The sequence below is a fragment of the Camelus dromedarius genome, chromosome 3 (genome assembly GCF_036321535.1).
Source record: "Camelus dromedarius isolate mCamDro1 chromosome 3, mCamDro1.pat, whole genome shotgun sequence".
NCBI classification, from domain to species: domain Eukaryota; kingdom Metazoa; phylum Chordata; class Mammalia; order Artiodactyla; family Camelidae; genus Camelus; species Camelus dromedarius.
Window position 1 is genome coordinate 12,753,888 of NC_087438.1, and position 12,258 is coordinate 12,766,145.

At 40.8% G+C, this 12,258-nt stretch overlaps 1 protein-coding gene across 2 annotated transcripts; it reads left to right on the forward strand.

Moving 5' to 3' along the window:
• The first annotated feature begins 595 nt into the window (after positions 1 to 595).
• On the forward strand, positions 596 to 1,719 carry LOC105090639 (E3 ubiquitin-protein ligase RNF167-like). 2 transcript variants are annotated; one of them, XM_064484601.1, is made up of 2 exons: positions 596 to 769; positions 887 to 1,719. In XM_064484601.1, the coding sequence occupies exons 1-2, from the start codon at positions 596 to 598 to the stop codon at positions 1,652 to 1,654; spliced, it is 942 nt and encodes a 313-aa protein (XP_064340671.1). In that variant the 3' UTR covers positions 1,655 to 1,719. The 2 variants fall into 2 exon arrangements, with proteins under 2 accessions (XP_064340671.1, XP_064340670.1); XM_064484600.1 differs by having other exon boundaries at positions 596 to 1,719.
• Positions 1,720 to 12,258: the final 10,539 nt, after the last annotated feature.

Consider the following 12,258-nt stretch of genomic DNA (forward strand, 5'->3'; position numbering starts at 1 on the left):
GCACTTGTAGATACTGGTACACATTCTTAAATTAGAATCAACTGTCATAAAATCTACATTAAAATGAATAATCTGCTAGAAGCTTCTCAGTTTGGCTTGTCTGGACACCAGACCAAGTGAGACAGACTAAGCCAGAAACAGGAGGCATCTCGAGACGGACTCAGCGAGATTTCAGCTGGTGGGAACGACGTGGGCTGAGCAGTCTCGCGAGACCTGAAGGTACCGCAGTGGTGGCTGCCGCCAGAGGGAGGAAGAGAGGACCGGAAGTTCTTCATCTTGAGCATCCAGTGCTGAAAGCAACCTGGGTGGAAGTTCCACCTCCTTGAGCCCCCCCACCATTCCAGAAGTTTGTCTGTCACCTGTGCTTGCCACGACCCTTTTCCCCGTTTTATCCCTATACCAGGAAAGGATATGTTAATGTCTGTCTCCCAGCTCCACTGAAGGGGATGGAGCCAGGGTTCCTTCCCTGCGCCGCCATGTAGCTGGGAAGTGGGACCTGGGGGTGGTTGGACCTCTGGGATCCTGAAGGAAGTGGGGAGACGCTCAGAACTCAGCTTCTGTTTCTGCTACCAGGACACGGCCTCCTCCTGCTGCCATGCACCCTGCGGCCTTCCGGCTTCCCGTCGTTGTGGCCACTGTGCTGTGGGGCGCGGCCCCTCTCCAGGGCCTCATTCGAGCGACTTCGGACCACAATGCCAGCATGGACTTTGCAGACCTCCCAGCTCTCTTTGGGGCTGCCTTGAGCCGGGAGGGACTTAAGGGGTTCCTTGTGGAGGCTCATCCAGCCAATGCCTGCAGCCCCATAGCCCCACCGCCCGCAGCCTGGGTCAACGGGTCAGTTTTCATTGCACTGCTTCGAAGATTCGACTGCAACTTTGACCTCAAGGTCCTAAATGCTCAGAAGGCTGGGTACGAGGCAGCTGTGGTACACAATGTGAATTCCAATGAACTTCTGAACATGGTGTGGAATAATGAGGAAATCCAGCAGCAGATCTGGATCCCGTCTGTGTTTATCGGGGAGAGGAGCTCTAAGTACCTGCGTGCCCTCTTCGTCTACCAGAAGGGGGCTCAGGTGCTTCTGATCCCAGACAATAGATTTCTCTTGGGCTATTGCCTCATCCTTTTCACTGGGATTTTGGGGTTGCTAATCCTGGGCACGGGAGCAACGATGACAGTTCGTTTTATCCAGCTCCAGAAAGAGCTCCGGCAAAATCGACTGACCCAAGAGCAACTGAACCTGATTCCTACACATGACTATCGGAAGGGAGACCAGTATGACGTCTGTGCCATCTGCCTGGACGAATATGAGGATGGGGACAAGCTGAGGGTCCTTCCCTGTGCGCACGCCTATCACAGCCGCTGTGTGGACCCCTGGCTCACTCAAACCCGGAAGACCTGCCCTGTCTGCAAGCAGCCTGTTCATCGGGATCCTGGAGAGGCGGAGCAGGAGGAAGAAACTCAGGGACAAGAGGGTGAGGAGGAAGGGCAGCCAAGGGGCCACCCTGCCTCAGAACGGACCCCACTTCTGGGCTCCAGCACCGTACTTCCCAAATCCTTTGGCTCCCTAGCCCCAGCCCCCTTTGTGTTTCTTGGGTCTTCAACAGATGCCTCCCCTTCTCCATCCTCTTCCTCTTCAGCTGCCATCCAGATCTAATACTCCCCTTCTGCCCCATCTTTGGCGACCTATTTGCACAGCCCCTCTCCTCCCTCCTGTCTTAAATGCTGAGGGATAGGAGAGATTTCCACCACAGGTTTCTCCCTCACCCACCCCCATCCTTTTGAGGGGATTGGACATGCAAAGGGATGGATTCTTCACTAACTAGGTTAATAAAATTGTTTTTGTGGACTTAAAAAAATTCAGATACTTGTGAAAGCCATAGGTGAAAGTTGCCAAAAACAATTTAAAAGAGCATTTTTTAAATAATTTGTGTCAAGGATTAAAAAATTATTAGAAACATTATATGAAGTAACTTAGAGTATTTTAAATTTGTTTTGGGATATTAACATTTCACATTTGGCTTCATAATGCAATTTCTTTTATCTGTAAAAATTTCACCTCCTCCTCTTTAACCATTTTTGACTGAGGTGACTATGAAGTAATCTACACTTATCTAAATGTTTAATTGTCATCATTTAATGCCTGAAGAGTGCACAACTATTGCAATGTCTACGTGGTCATGACAAAAAAATAACTTGGAGGTAGGTCTCCGGTCCTCTGCTTTTCCTATATGTTAAGTGGCTGTGTAAATACAACGGATTTAATTTCTTTGTAGCATATGGTCATTTAGTATTCTCATCTGGCTAATTGGGGTGGAATTTTAAGAGAATGCTTTTTAGCTTTGTCTTTTCATCTCTTGGAATTCAAAGCTTATTTAAATAAAGGAAATATACAAATCAAATACTTTTCACTTGAGAATGGTAATTGTTCAATGATGCCAAGTGTCTTCTGTGTCTGGATTTGCCCGTGTAATTGGATATGATGGGAGTTAGCTAATAGGGGATCATTAAATATGCCCTTCCTTTGTAGAGATTAAGGTCATTTTCACCCTTTAATGATTTCTAATGTGAGCTAGGCTGGTTTTCATTTGTATTGCCAATTTCAACCCACCTCAGACTTCCGGATACTACACTGATAATGCAAATGACTAAATACTCTCAGTATAACTGTTATTTGGATTAGAATGTTCTGTTTCATGCAGATCTTGAAATAAACTCTTAAACCACACTGAAAGACATTCATCTTGGAAAACGGAATCAATAAGCAGAATATTTATTATTTAAGCTAATACATGGCTTTATTTCCACAAAGATGCATTTCAAATCATAATTTTAGAGCTGACAAGATCCTATTAAATCAGTTGTTAATACTACTGTAATTGATTATCTGTTCTATTCACTACATGATATGCCAGTTTTTTGAATTGGTATTTCTCACTATATGCATTCTTTGGCATGAGGCTTCACTGAAATTTATGCATTGATAAGTATTACCAAATACTGAGGGCTGCAGTAGGTTGGGGTCCCCAAGGAACGGACCCTGAGGCAGAGTTTTGTGTGCATAAGTTGAGTAAACTAAGGACGCAGAACCAGGCAGCGGTAAAAGTTGGAGGATGGTGCAGGTACACCAGAAGCCTCAGCAGACTCCCCGGAGAGTGCTGGAGCTGGGATGGTTCTGCAGAATTGTCCCAAATTAAAGCAAAAGGCCTGGGTCCACATGCCCCTAAAGCGACCCATCATTTATTACAGTCTGTCACAGGGGAAGAGGAGTGATCTTGGGCTAGGTAGCTTTGTTCATACAAGGACAATTCCTGGAGAGACACTCTGCTGTGAACCTTAGGTTACCAGTGCCTTCAGGAGCTGCAGGAATGAACTGTTCAGAACTGAGGAGGGCTGGTCTGGGTAGATCAGCGGCTACTCCACGAATTTGCTGGGGGCAGGTGGGTCAGGAGAATAATAAGCATGAGAAAGTTCACTAGTGTACCTAGCGCAGGGGTTCTTTCTGTTTTAGTATGATTCTCTGAGTTAGTACCAAATGTGAGCAATATACAGAAGTTGCCTAATTAATATTTATATGAGCTTTCTGTAATGTGAATTAATACCAGAAGAGAAGCCTTTGTTAAGCTGAGTCAGTAATGAGATGAAAATAGGAAGTAAAAACTGCTGAGTGTTTGCAACAGAATTTTCCCCACGTCCCAGGCTTGAAAGGGGCAAATGTTTAGTGTTTCATGTATTCATTACAAGCACCTACTGAACGTCTATAATGTTCCAAATCTGCATGGGCCAGTGACGGAGAAGAAAGATCTCATCCCCAACTCTCTGATCTTCAAGAGAAAACTGTCATTACATAGCATGGTGCTTGTGACAAGTAGCAAGAAAGGGTAAATGACCTAGAAAGAACAATCCACTGGTGCACTGGAGGGGCTCATACTGGCTCGAGAGAGCAAATTGTGAAAGTTTTAGAAATTTTGCCACATTGTTACTAAACATGGGTATTGTTAAAAATTAAATTATATAAAATTACCATTAAATAAATTATATTAAAGGCACAGTTGATAGATACTCAGAACTCATCACTTCCTAGTTATTTTACTATTATTTCTGTTCCTGTGGGTCTCTGTCTATTAGGACAATCTGGCGGCAAAGCCATGTAATGGTGTGCTATTTCAGCGTATCTTCCCATCTCTGTGTTCAGTGACCTTACAGTAGAGTTTGAAATTGGTCATGATGGGAGTATTCACACCACAGAAACTGGCAAATGCTTTCTCTTTCACTTCACTTCATCAGGGTTTGATTTATTGTTTTGTTGATTATTTAGACTGAAGAAAGTAACAGAAAAGTGTTAATAAGGTAGATTAAGCTTGAATATGTCATGTCTAAAGCTGTCATATTGTGAATAGCACAAAAGATTGAGGAAATATTCTCCCAGTATTTGACAACTATTATCTGATTGGGCAAATATGTCCTCACATCATTAATGAATGAGTGAAGTTGTCACATACATCTTCATTTTCTTCATTTTCCCCTTTTTGCATCATGCATTACAATAATGGAAATATCAACTAATATTTATGTCAGAACTATATTATCTTGTCAATGACATGACACTTCTGAATTAGGAAGTAATCAAGCATTTATTCATAGCCTGATTTTATGAAATCATGTTGGAATTGCAACTATAGTTTGGCTATGAATACAAGATTTCAGCAAAAACCAGGCTAAATATTCTGCAAGAATAAATTGGCTACATAATGTTTACAGTAAAGAGTATTGCATATTTTATTGTTTTTGTAAATTGTGTACCACACATCCCTTTGTGTTAGTAAAACTTCTGTGCACATAGATACCCTTACATTTTTTTTTCCCTCATAAGAGCAGGTGGTTAAACCTTTACAGCGCACCCCTGGATAAAACAGGGCTAATACTGAACTTTGCACAGTTACTGTATGAACACATGGAGAGAATTGTGACAATGGGAAAGGATGGAGTGAGGAAAGGAGGAAGAAGAAAAGGAAGCCTGAGCTGAGGTCACTGTAAGAATTCAGGTTCCTCTTCTTTCTGCTGTACTATGCTCTGCTGTATAACAGATCATAGAGAAGATAAAATTCACAGCCTCATTCTCCCATCTGTACTGGTGATCACAAATGCACTAATTATTGATTGGACTACATGAAGGTACTCAGATGCAGCCCTTCTTACAGTCCATCCTGTTTCTGCTACAATCACATTCTTTTGACAACCCATTAAGCACTGTTGAGACCGCCTGCTTTCCCTTATGAGACGCTTCTAGGCAACGTGGTTTTGTGTGAATTCTCTCTTAAGTGCTCACTATGCAGAACAATTTCTTTGGGTTTTGGGGGAAACCTAAATCTCCCCATCACCATTAGAAAGCACCATCCATCTATTATCCAAAAATGGCAAGGCTATGTCCCCAGGGTCCTGGTTTCCATATTGGGTGTAATGGGACTCACCACCTTCCAGGGACTGTGATGGAATATTTCACTCAACACACAATAAGAGAGCACTTCTTTAGGTAAGATCCTGCTTTCAACCCTCCTCAGATCATTTTTCCTATGTCCAAGCTCTCAACTCTGCCCCTATCACATTTATTTTGCTAGTTTCCTCACGTGGATGTGCGTTATTTAATCTTTGTAGAATTCATAAGATGGGATATTTGACAAATCAGAAATATCTTTAAATGTAGATTCATATTTTTTTCCAGTCAAAACATTTTAAACAATTTTTTAGGACTTTTAGAAAATGATGTGTAAAAATAGTCCCTTAAAAATGATACAGAATTATTATAGATTAACTTTATTTTAACTTTAAGTTCATTGTATAGCACATCCTTAAACTGTAAATTCCTTAAGAGAAGAAACAATAAATTTCACCCAGATATTGTCAAATACCTGAATGAATACGTAAACGAATATTTTAAAATCACTTCTTTGAAACTTGATTATATAAGTGAGGGTTTAAACATTTTTTACATAATGAACGTGTCTTGTACCAAATCAATGTGGAGAGAATTCAGTGGCATGTTTTTAAAGGTGTATTGATGGCAGCAAGGGCACTGTAGAGTTCTGTTGTCTCTGCTCTTTTCTCAGATAGCCATCCTAATGCCACACATCTAAAAAAAAAATCTATCCATCATCCCTCCATCCTTCCACCCAGCAGTCAACTAGTCATTCAGTCTGTAAATATTAAATTGTATACTGGTTGTATAACCATGTCAAGACAGATATGACCCTGCCCGCATGTGGAGAAGAGTATTAAGTCCATCACATAAAATGTGAGAGTACTATGATGAAAAAACACATCTTGAATCATTCTCAGAGGAGAGGATGTTAGGTAGGGGAAAAGAGGGAAATAAAAATTGTGCTGAGACATTGAGGGTGGATAGGGGTTGACCGAGAAATTGTAGAGAAATTGGGAGAGGCAAGAGCGTCGAGGCAGACTGAATCATGGTATCTATAAATTTGCATAGGAAGAGAACATGACATGTTCTAGGAACAAAAAGACTTGCATTGCTATGAAGGCTTGGACTGTGAAGCTGGTTATAAAGATTCATGAGGTTGCCACTATGAGTCGGGGCTGAAACTTGAAAGGCTCAATAAACTAGTTAGAATTCAAAGTTCTCATCATGACTGAATTGTAGAGAATGAGTTACTAGGTGAGAAGAGGGGGCAAGACTAGGGCTGGGAGGCCAGTTAGAAGATGGTGCAATAACCCATGTGAGAGAGATGGTTACCTCACCCCAGGGAGTGGGTGCAGGATTCAGGGAAAAAAGGTATCTCAAGTAAACTCTTAGTTTCAAGGGACTGGAGGGATATGAAAAGATCCAAGCAAATAAATCTTCACTGTCAGAAGACACAGGTGAAAATACGTCTCTATGTGGGTCAGATGTATATCTTGGTAAAGGTGCTCATTTATTTTTGAGAGCTGTTGTTTAGTTTTTCCTTGCAATAAAACTGATTAATCTTTCCTACAGTTGGAAAGATGATGGAAGAAACAAAGAAGGACATTTAAATAAAGCAGTATTTTCTGGTGTCCTGTATGTTTTTTATGTAATTTGGGAGCAAAATCAAAACACGATGCCCGATTGCACTTTGTATATATGCCCTCTGAGCCTATGAATATAATGTGGTTGGACAGACCACATGCAAAGTCAGGGTCTCCTGTGATTTCTTTTGAAGCGGATGAAGGCCATAGCCAAGGACTAAAAAGCTGGGAGGGCATTTCAGGTCTGGAGCTTCTGTCCTCTTTATTGAAAAAGGGCATTAAGGCATTTGGGACAATAATATCAGAAGAAGACAAATACAGTAAATAATAATTGTTGCATGAAGACATGCAAAATTTTGAAAATCATACATGTATTTCTATAATATTTATTTCAATACTACATAGAAATGATGCTTAAAAGATACCCATTAGTCCATTTGATCTTTATTCAACACTTGACCATAATTAGTAATTATTTGTGGCTGATTTGTTATTGTTATCACTGTAGGTTGTTGTTTTTATGAATTTCAAATTGCCTATCTTTTGAAGATAATTTTATTTACTTAAAGATGAAAAGGAATTTTGATTGTCTGAGATTGCCTGCAGTGGCCTTAATAGTCGAAGAGCTGGTTCACTCTGCCTGGAAAAGGAAATGTGACCCTGGGATTACACCCTTGAGAGATGATACTTCAGTTCAAATTGGGATTCACAGAGTAATTGCAGCCTGTGGTAATGCATCTTCAAGGTCTTAAAATAGCTGTTAGATGGGTAGAGCTTTCCCCTAGAGAAATGGCAGTGTTCACTAGGAGATGTCTTTTGTCTCTTTCAAACCACAGGAGCAGCCTTTGAACAATGCACAAAGAAATACAATATTTAGTATTTCCTGGAGTGATTTGAGAATTAACTGAGAACAAATATATTCTTATCTGTTTTGGATTGTGCTACAAATAAAACAAATAAATAAAATAATATCTGGAAAGACTCTATATTTGGGATTTGTGTGTGTGTGTGTGCTTCTCACAGTGAGCATAAAATTTGGACTTCCTGGAGCCCTTCCTTCATCGGCAAGCAAGTAATTGAACAAACTTTTCATATAATGGGTCATTAAACTCATTTTATCTGTACTTTTTACAGAAAAACACAGAAAGAATCAAAGTATGTCACTATCTTTTTCTACCCCTTGTAGGCAAACAGTGACTGACGGCAAACAGTGAGATATTTCTTTATTCTTAATTATACACATTGAGCCAATGGTTTTCTTAAATATTTAGTAAAGTAGGTTACTTGCCTATTTTTGTTGGTTAGAATTTGCACAAGAAATAATGAAGATATGATTTACAAAGGAACAAAGCCCTTTGAAGAGTTCTTTAGTCACATGGAGAATTGTAAAACACAGAAAAATGTGAAGATGGAGTGGAATGTGGCAGGTGGGAAACTGAATCACACCTAAAAGATAAAAGACTGTGAGGGACGATGCCAAAGGCGTTTACCAATTCTTTATTTATGTCCAGAACTTTTGGACAGCAAACTGCTCCCTGGGAAGTCTGTTGGGAGGGGAGTACCTGGGTTGGGATGAGAGAGCATGACTGTCAAGATGGTTATGAAAATACCAAACCCAGAAGAAAAGACAGAAGCCAAGTCAGGAAAGCAAGTGGAAAGGCTGAGAGTCCAGAGAGAAGGGATTTCAATCAAATTGGAAGAGCAAGAATGTAAATGACAGACAGGTAGCAAGGCTGAGTTATCAGAGAGACTGGAACAATATGAGGAGGAACAAGGTGTCTTCAGGTTGATCCAATCAGCACAGGAACAAAATCTGCCAATGCTGAGAGGGAGCGAGGCTGTTAAATTAGAAATCCTTCAATACAGTGATAGCAGCTTAAAAGAAACCCATTGGGTTCACTAGAGCACAGGCAGGGACTCAGCAGTAAGAGTAAATATCAGACTCACTTTATGCGTAGAATCCAAAAAAAAAAAAAAAAAAAAGATACACATTTTATTTACAAACCAGAAATAGACTCACAGACATAGAAAACAAACTATGGTTACCAAAGGGCGAAGGAGGGAGGGGGATAAATTAGGAGTTTGGGATTAGCAGATACACATTACTATATATAAAACAGATAAACAACAAGGACCTACCGTACCACACAGGAAACTATATTCAACTTATTCTAATAAGCTATAATGGAAAAGAATCTGAAAAAAAAATATGTATGTGTATGTATAACTGAATCGCTTTGCTGTACACCTAAAACTAACACTGTAAATCAACTACATTTCAATAAAAACTTTTTTTAAAAAACTAAAACCAAGAATAAATATCAAGGGCTTCAGTGAGAGTAGAAACGGAGAGAGATGCAAGCTAGGCAATGTCAACAAGCAGCGCAGCTCTGGAAGCTGGGGAGGAGGGCAGGTTCATTCAAACACTACACAGAGGGCACCAGTGGCGTGGTGGGTACAATGCACAGGTTACGAGGAGTTATCAGGGTTGATTCCTTTTCCTCAAGAATCTGAAAAATCTGCTAGGGAGTCCCCCAGCAGCCACCCCCTCTTTTTGAAGCAGACTAATGGAGCTCTCTTGCAGAGCTGCCACTATCTGTGTCTTTACATTTATTTTGCTTTGTGATTGGTGAGTTTCAGGCCCCAGCCAGCCAACCCCATCCTAAGGCTTGCAATGTGGCAACGCTTGCAACAGTTCTGAGAGAATTGATGCTGCTGAGTGGATAGGAAACAGACCAGGATATTTTCTTGACATTTACCATAATTTATCTTCTAGGCATGTAGCCATGGGATTCTGAGCAGCACAGTAGTTCTGGAGGCTTCTCTTTGGCTACACCAAGCACTAGACCCAAGATGAAATTGCAGGAAAGGTCTTTAGTGTGGTATTGATGAAAGAAAGAAGGTTTCATTTGCTAAGAGCAGAATGGGCAGCCACTGCTACCATGTTATGAAGAAGCCCAGGAAAGTCTTAGCTACTATGAGAAATGAACTTAATGTCCCAGGAAGTAAGACCAGAAGCAGAGCCAGCAGCACACTGTGACACTGTCCTTCTTCAGTTGTCACGCTAAGCATTGGCAGCCATTTTCCCTCTGCTGCTGATAAAGAATATCTCTTACTTTTTCATGACTGATCTAGTGAGTCTATTTTTGGTACTCAAATTCTTGAATGTGCTCTCTAGATATTATCTGTTTATGTGCATGATATTGGGATACATGGATGGAGCATCTATAGCAATGGTCAGGAAACCACATGCCTTGGGCCAAAACATGTCATTGTCCATTTTTGTAAATAAAGTTTTTTTGGAGCATGGCCAGACCCATTCACTTACATATTGTCTATGACTGGTTTCCTGCTACAGCTTCAAAGTTGAATAGTGATGTTTGGCCTGCAGCCAAAACCATTCACTATATGGCTCTTTGAGAAAAAGTTTGTTGACACCACATCTACAGCCAGTATGTTGCCCAGTGGTTAAAAGACACTAGGTCCAAATCCCACCTTTTCCCTTTCTTGTCTTTGTGAACTTGGACAGTTTATCTAACTCTGCTTTTTAGTTTCTTATCTGCAATGTTAAGATAATAATAGCTCCTATCTCATAAGTTGGAAATGAAGATTAGATTAATTAAATCATGAGGAATGCTTATAATGACACATGTTGTGCTATAAGTACTCAATAAATATTAGCTACTGTTATCATTAACTGACAGTGCATTCTTTCATTTACAAAAATATAATGGATATCTGCAAAGGGCTAGGTGGTTAGTCGGGGCGTTGGTATATTCTTCCCTTGAGGGGATTATGGTAGAATGTAAAAGGTAGACATAAAAATTGCTAATTATAATATAATGTGCTAAATAGATGTATGTTCAATGTCAGTGGAAGGTTAGGTTGAGTGCTGAGATTTGGCCCAAATCTTGAAGTGTCCGTGGAGTTTTGTAAGGAAGATCCCATGTAGAACAGCATGATGGCCCAGAGGAGGAAGAGACTGCAATATTAGGGTGGGGGAGAGGTATGGGGGAAAGTAAGGAAATATAAGGTGTTCTTTAGGTCCATGTGGACAAGGAATAGAAGAGGAGATGGGAAGAAGAAAAAGGTTTTAAGGCAGGTAGAGAAAAATTGCATATTTGAGCTGCCTGGTGCAAAGGGTAGAGTGAAGAACAGCGACCAAAGCCAGCGTGGGGAAGCCGGTTTCTTGAGGGTGTCTCCACTGGAACATGGAGAGCAGAATTGAATCTTAGAAGGTGCTTGAAATAGAAGACTTCAAGGTGTCTTATTTATCATTGTGTCCTCCATGCCTGACATTGTATATATTCCTTAAAGGAAACTTCAAGTTGCTCACCATCAATATTGACAGTAAAAATGAAAAGAATAAGCTCTACTTTTTGAGGGAATTGGTTTAAAGAGAGATGGTTATAGTTGGAGAAGCCCTTTCTGGCACTAATGTGAGGGTGGTTGTCTTTAAAGCAGCCCCTCTGCAGTCGTTCCGGGTCTCTGGGAGTGCCTCGGAGACACAGGCCATGCTGTCAGGGGGCCTGTATTATTGCTTTTTTCCCCCCTAACTGTATAGGTTTCAGCACGTCACCCAATCTCTTGAGCAACTTGTCCGTAGCTATATCCTGGGATCAAACATACATGTGGGTAGTCCCAGAGCTGAATATCCACATCTCACCAGGGGCCCTTTAAGACTAAATCTGGAGCCACTGTTTCCCTTTCTATTTCACTATTCCAATCTTGAAAGCATCAGAAATGATGATGAGAAACAGTCTAACTTTTTTTTGTTTGTTTCCTGAAGGAATAGAATATGAAAGTCAGGAAAAAATCTGTTCTCTTGTTACAGTGCTAAATTTGACTTTTGGTAGAATACACACAGGAATCGTCACAGGGATTGAATGAGTACAGCATTTCTTATAAAAGAGAGGGTGTCGTGCTTTTTGTGACCTGCCAAGGTTACCTGTCTGGTAATATCAAGGGTGATGGGAAAATATGAATACGAGTGATGAAACTCAGGCTTTGTGAGATATTTCTTCCCGTGCATCTTAACTATCCTTAGAAGATCCTCTCTCAACAAGAAGCACACAGCCAAGATAGAAGCTTGTTTTGCAGGGATTGGGTGGGAGAGAGAAAAGAAAGGGGCATGAGGTGAATATAAGCCTATTCCAAAGTGAAATTTTGTCATTTTGCTGAGGGCGAAGGTGGCATCAGTTGCTTCAGTCATGAAGGAATCTGGGTTAATTATTACAACCAGAGAAGAAAAGAAATGTA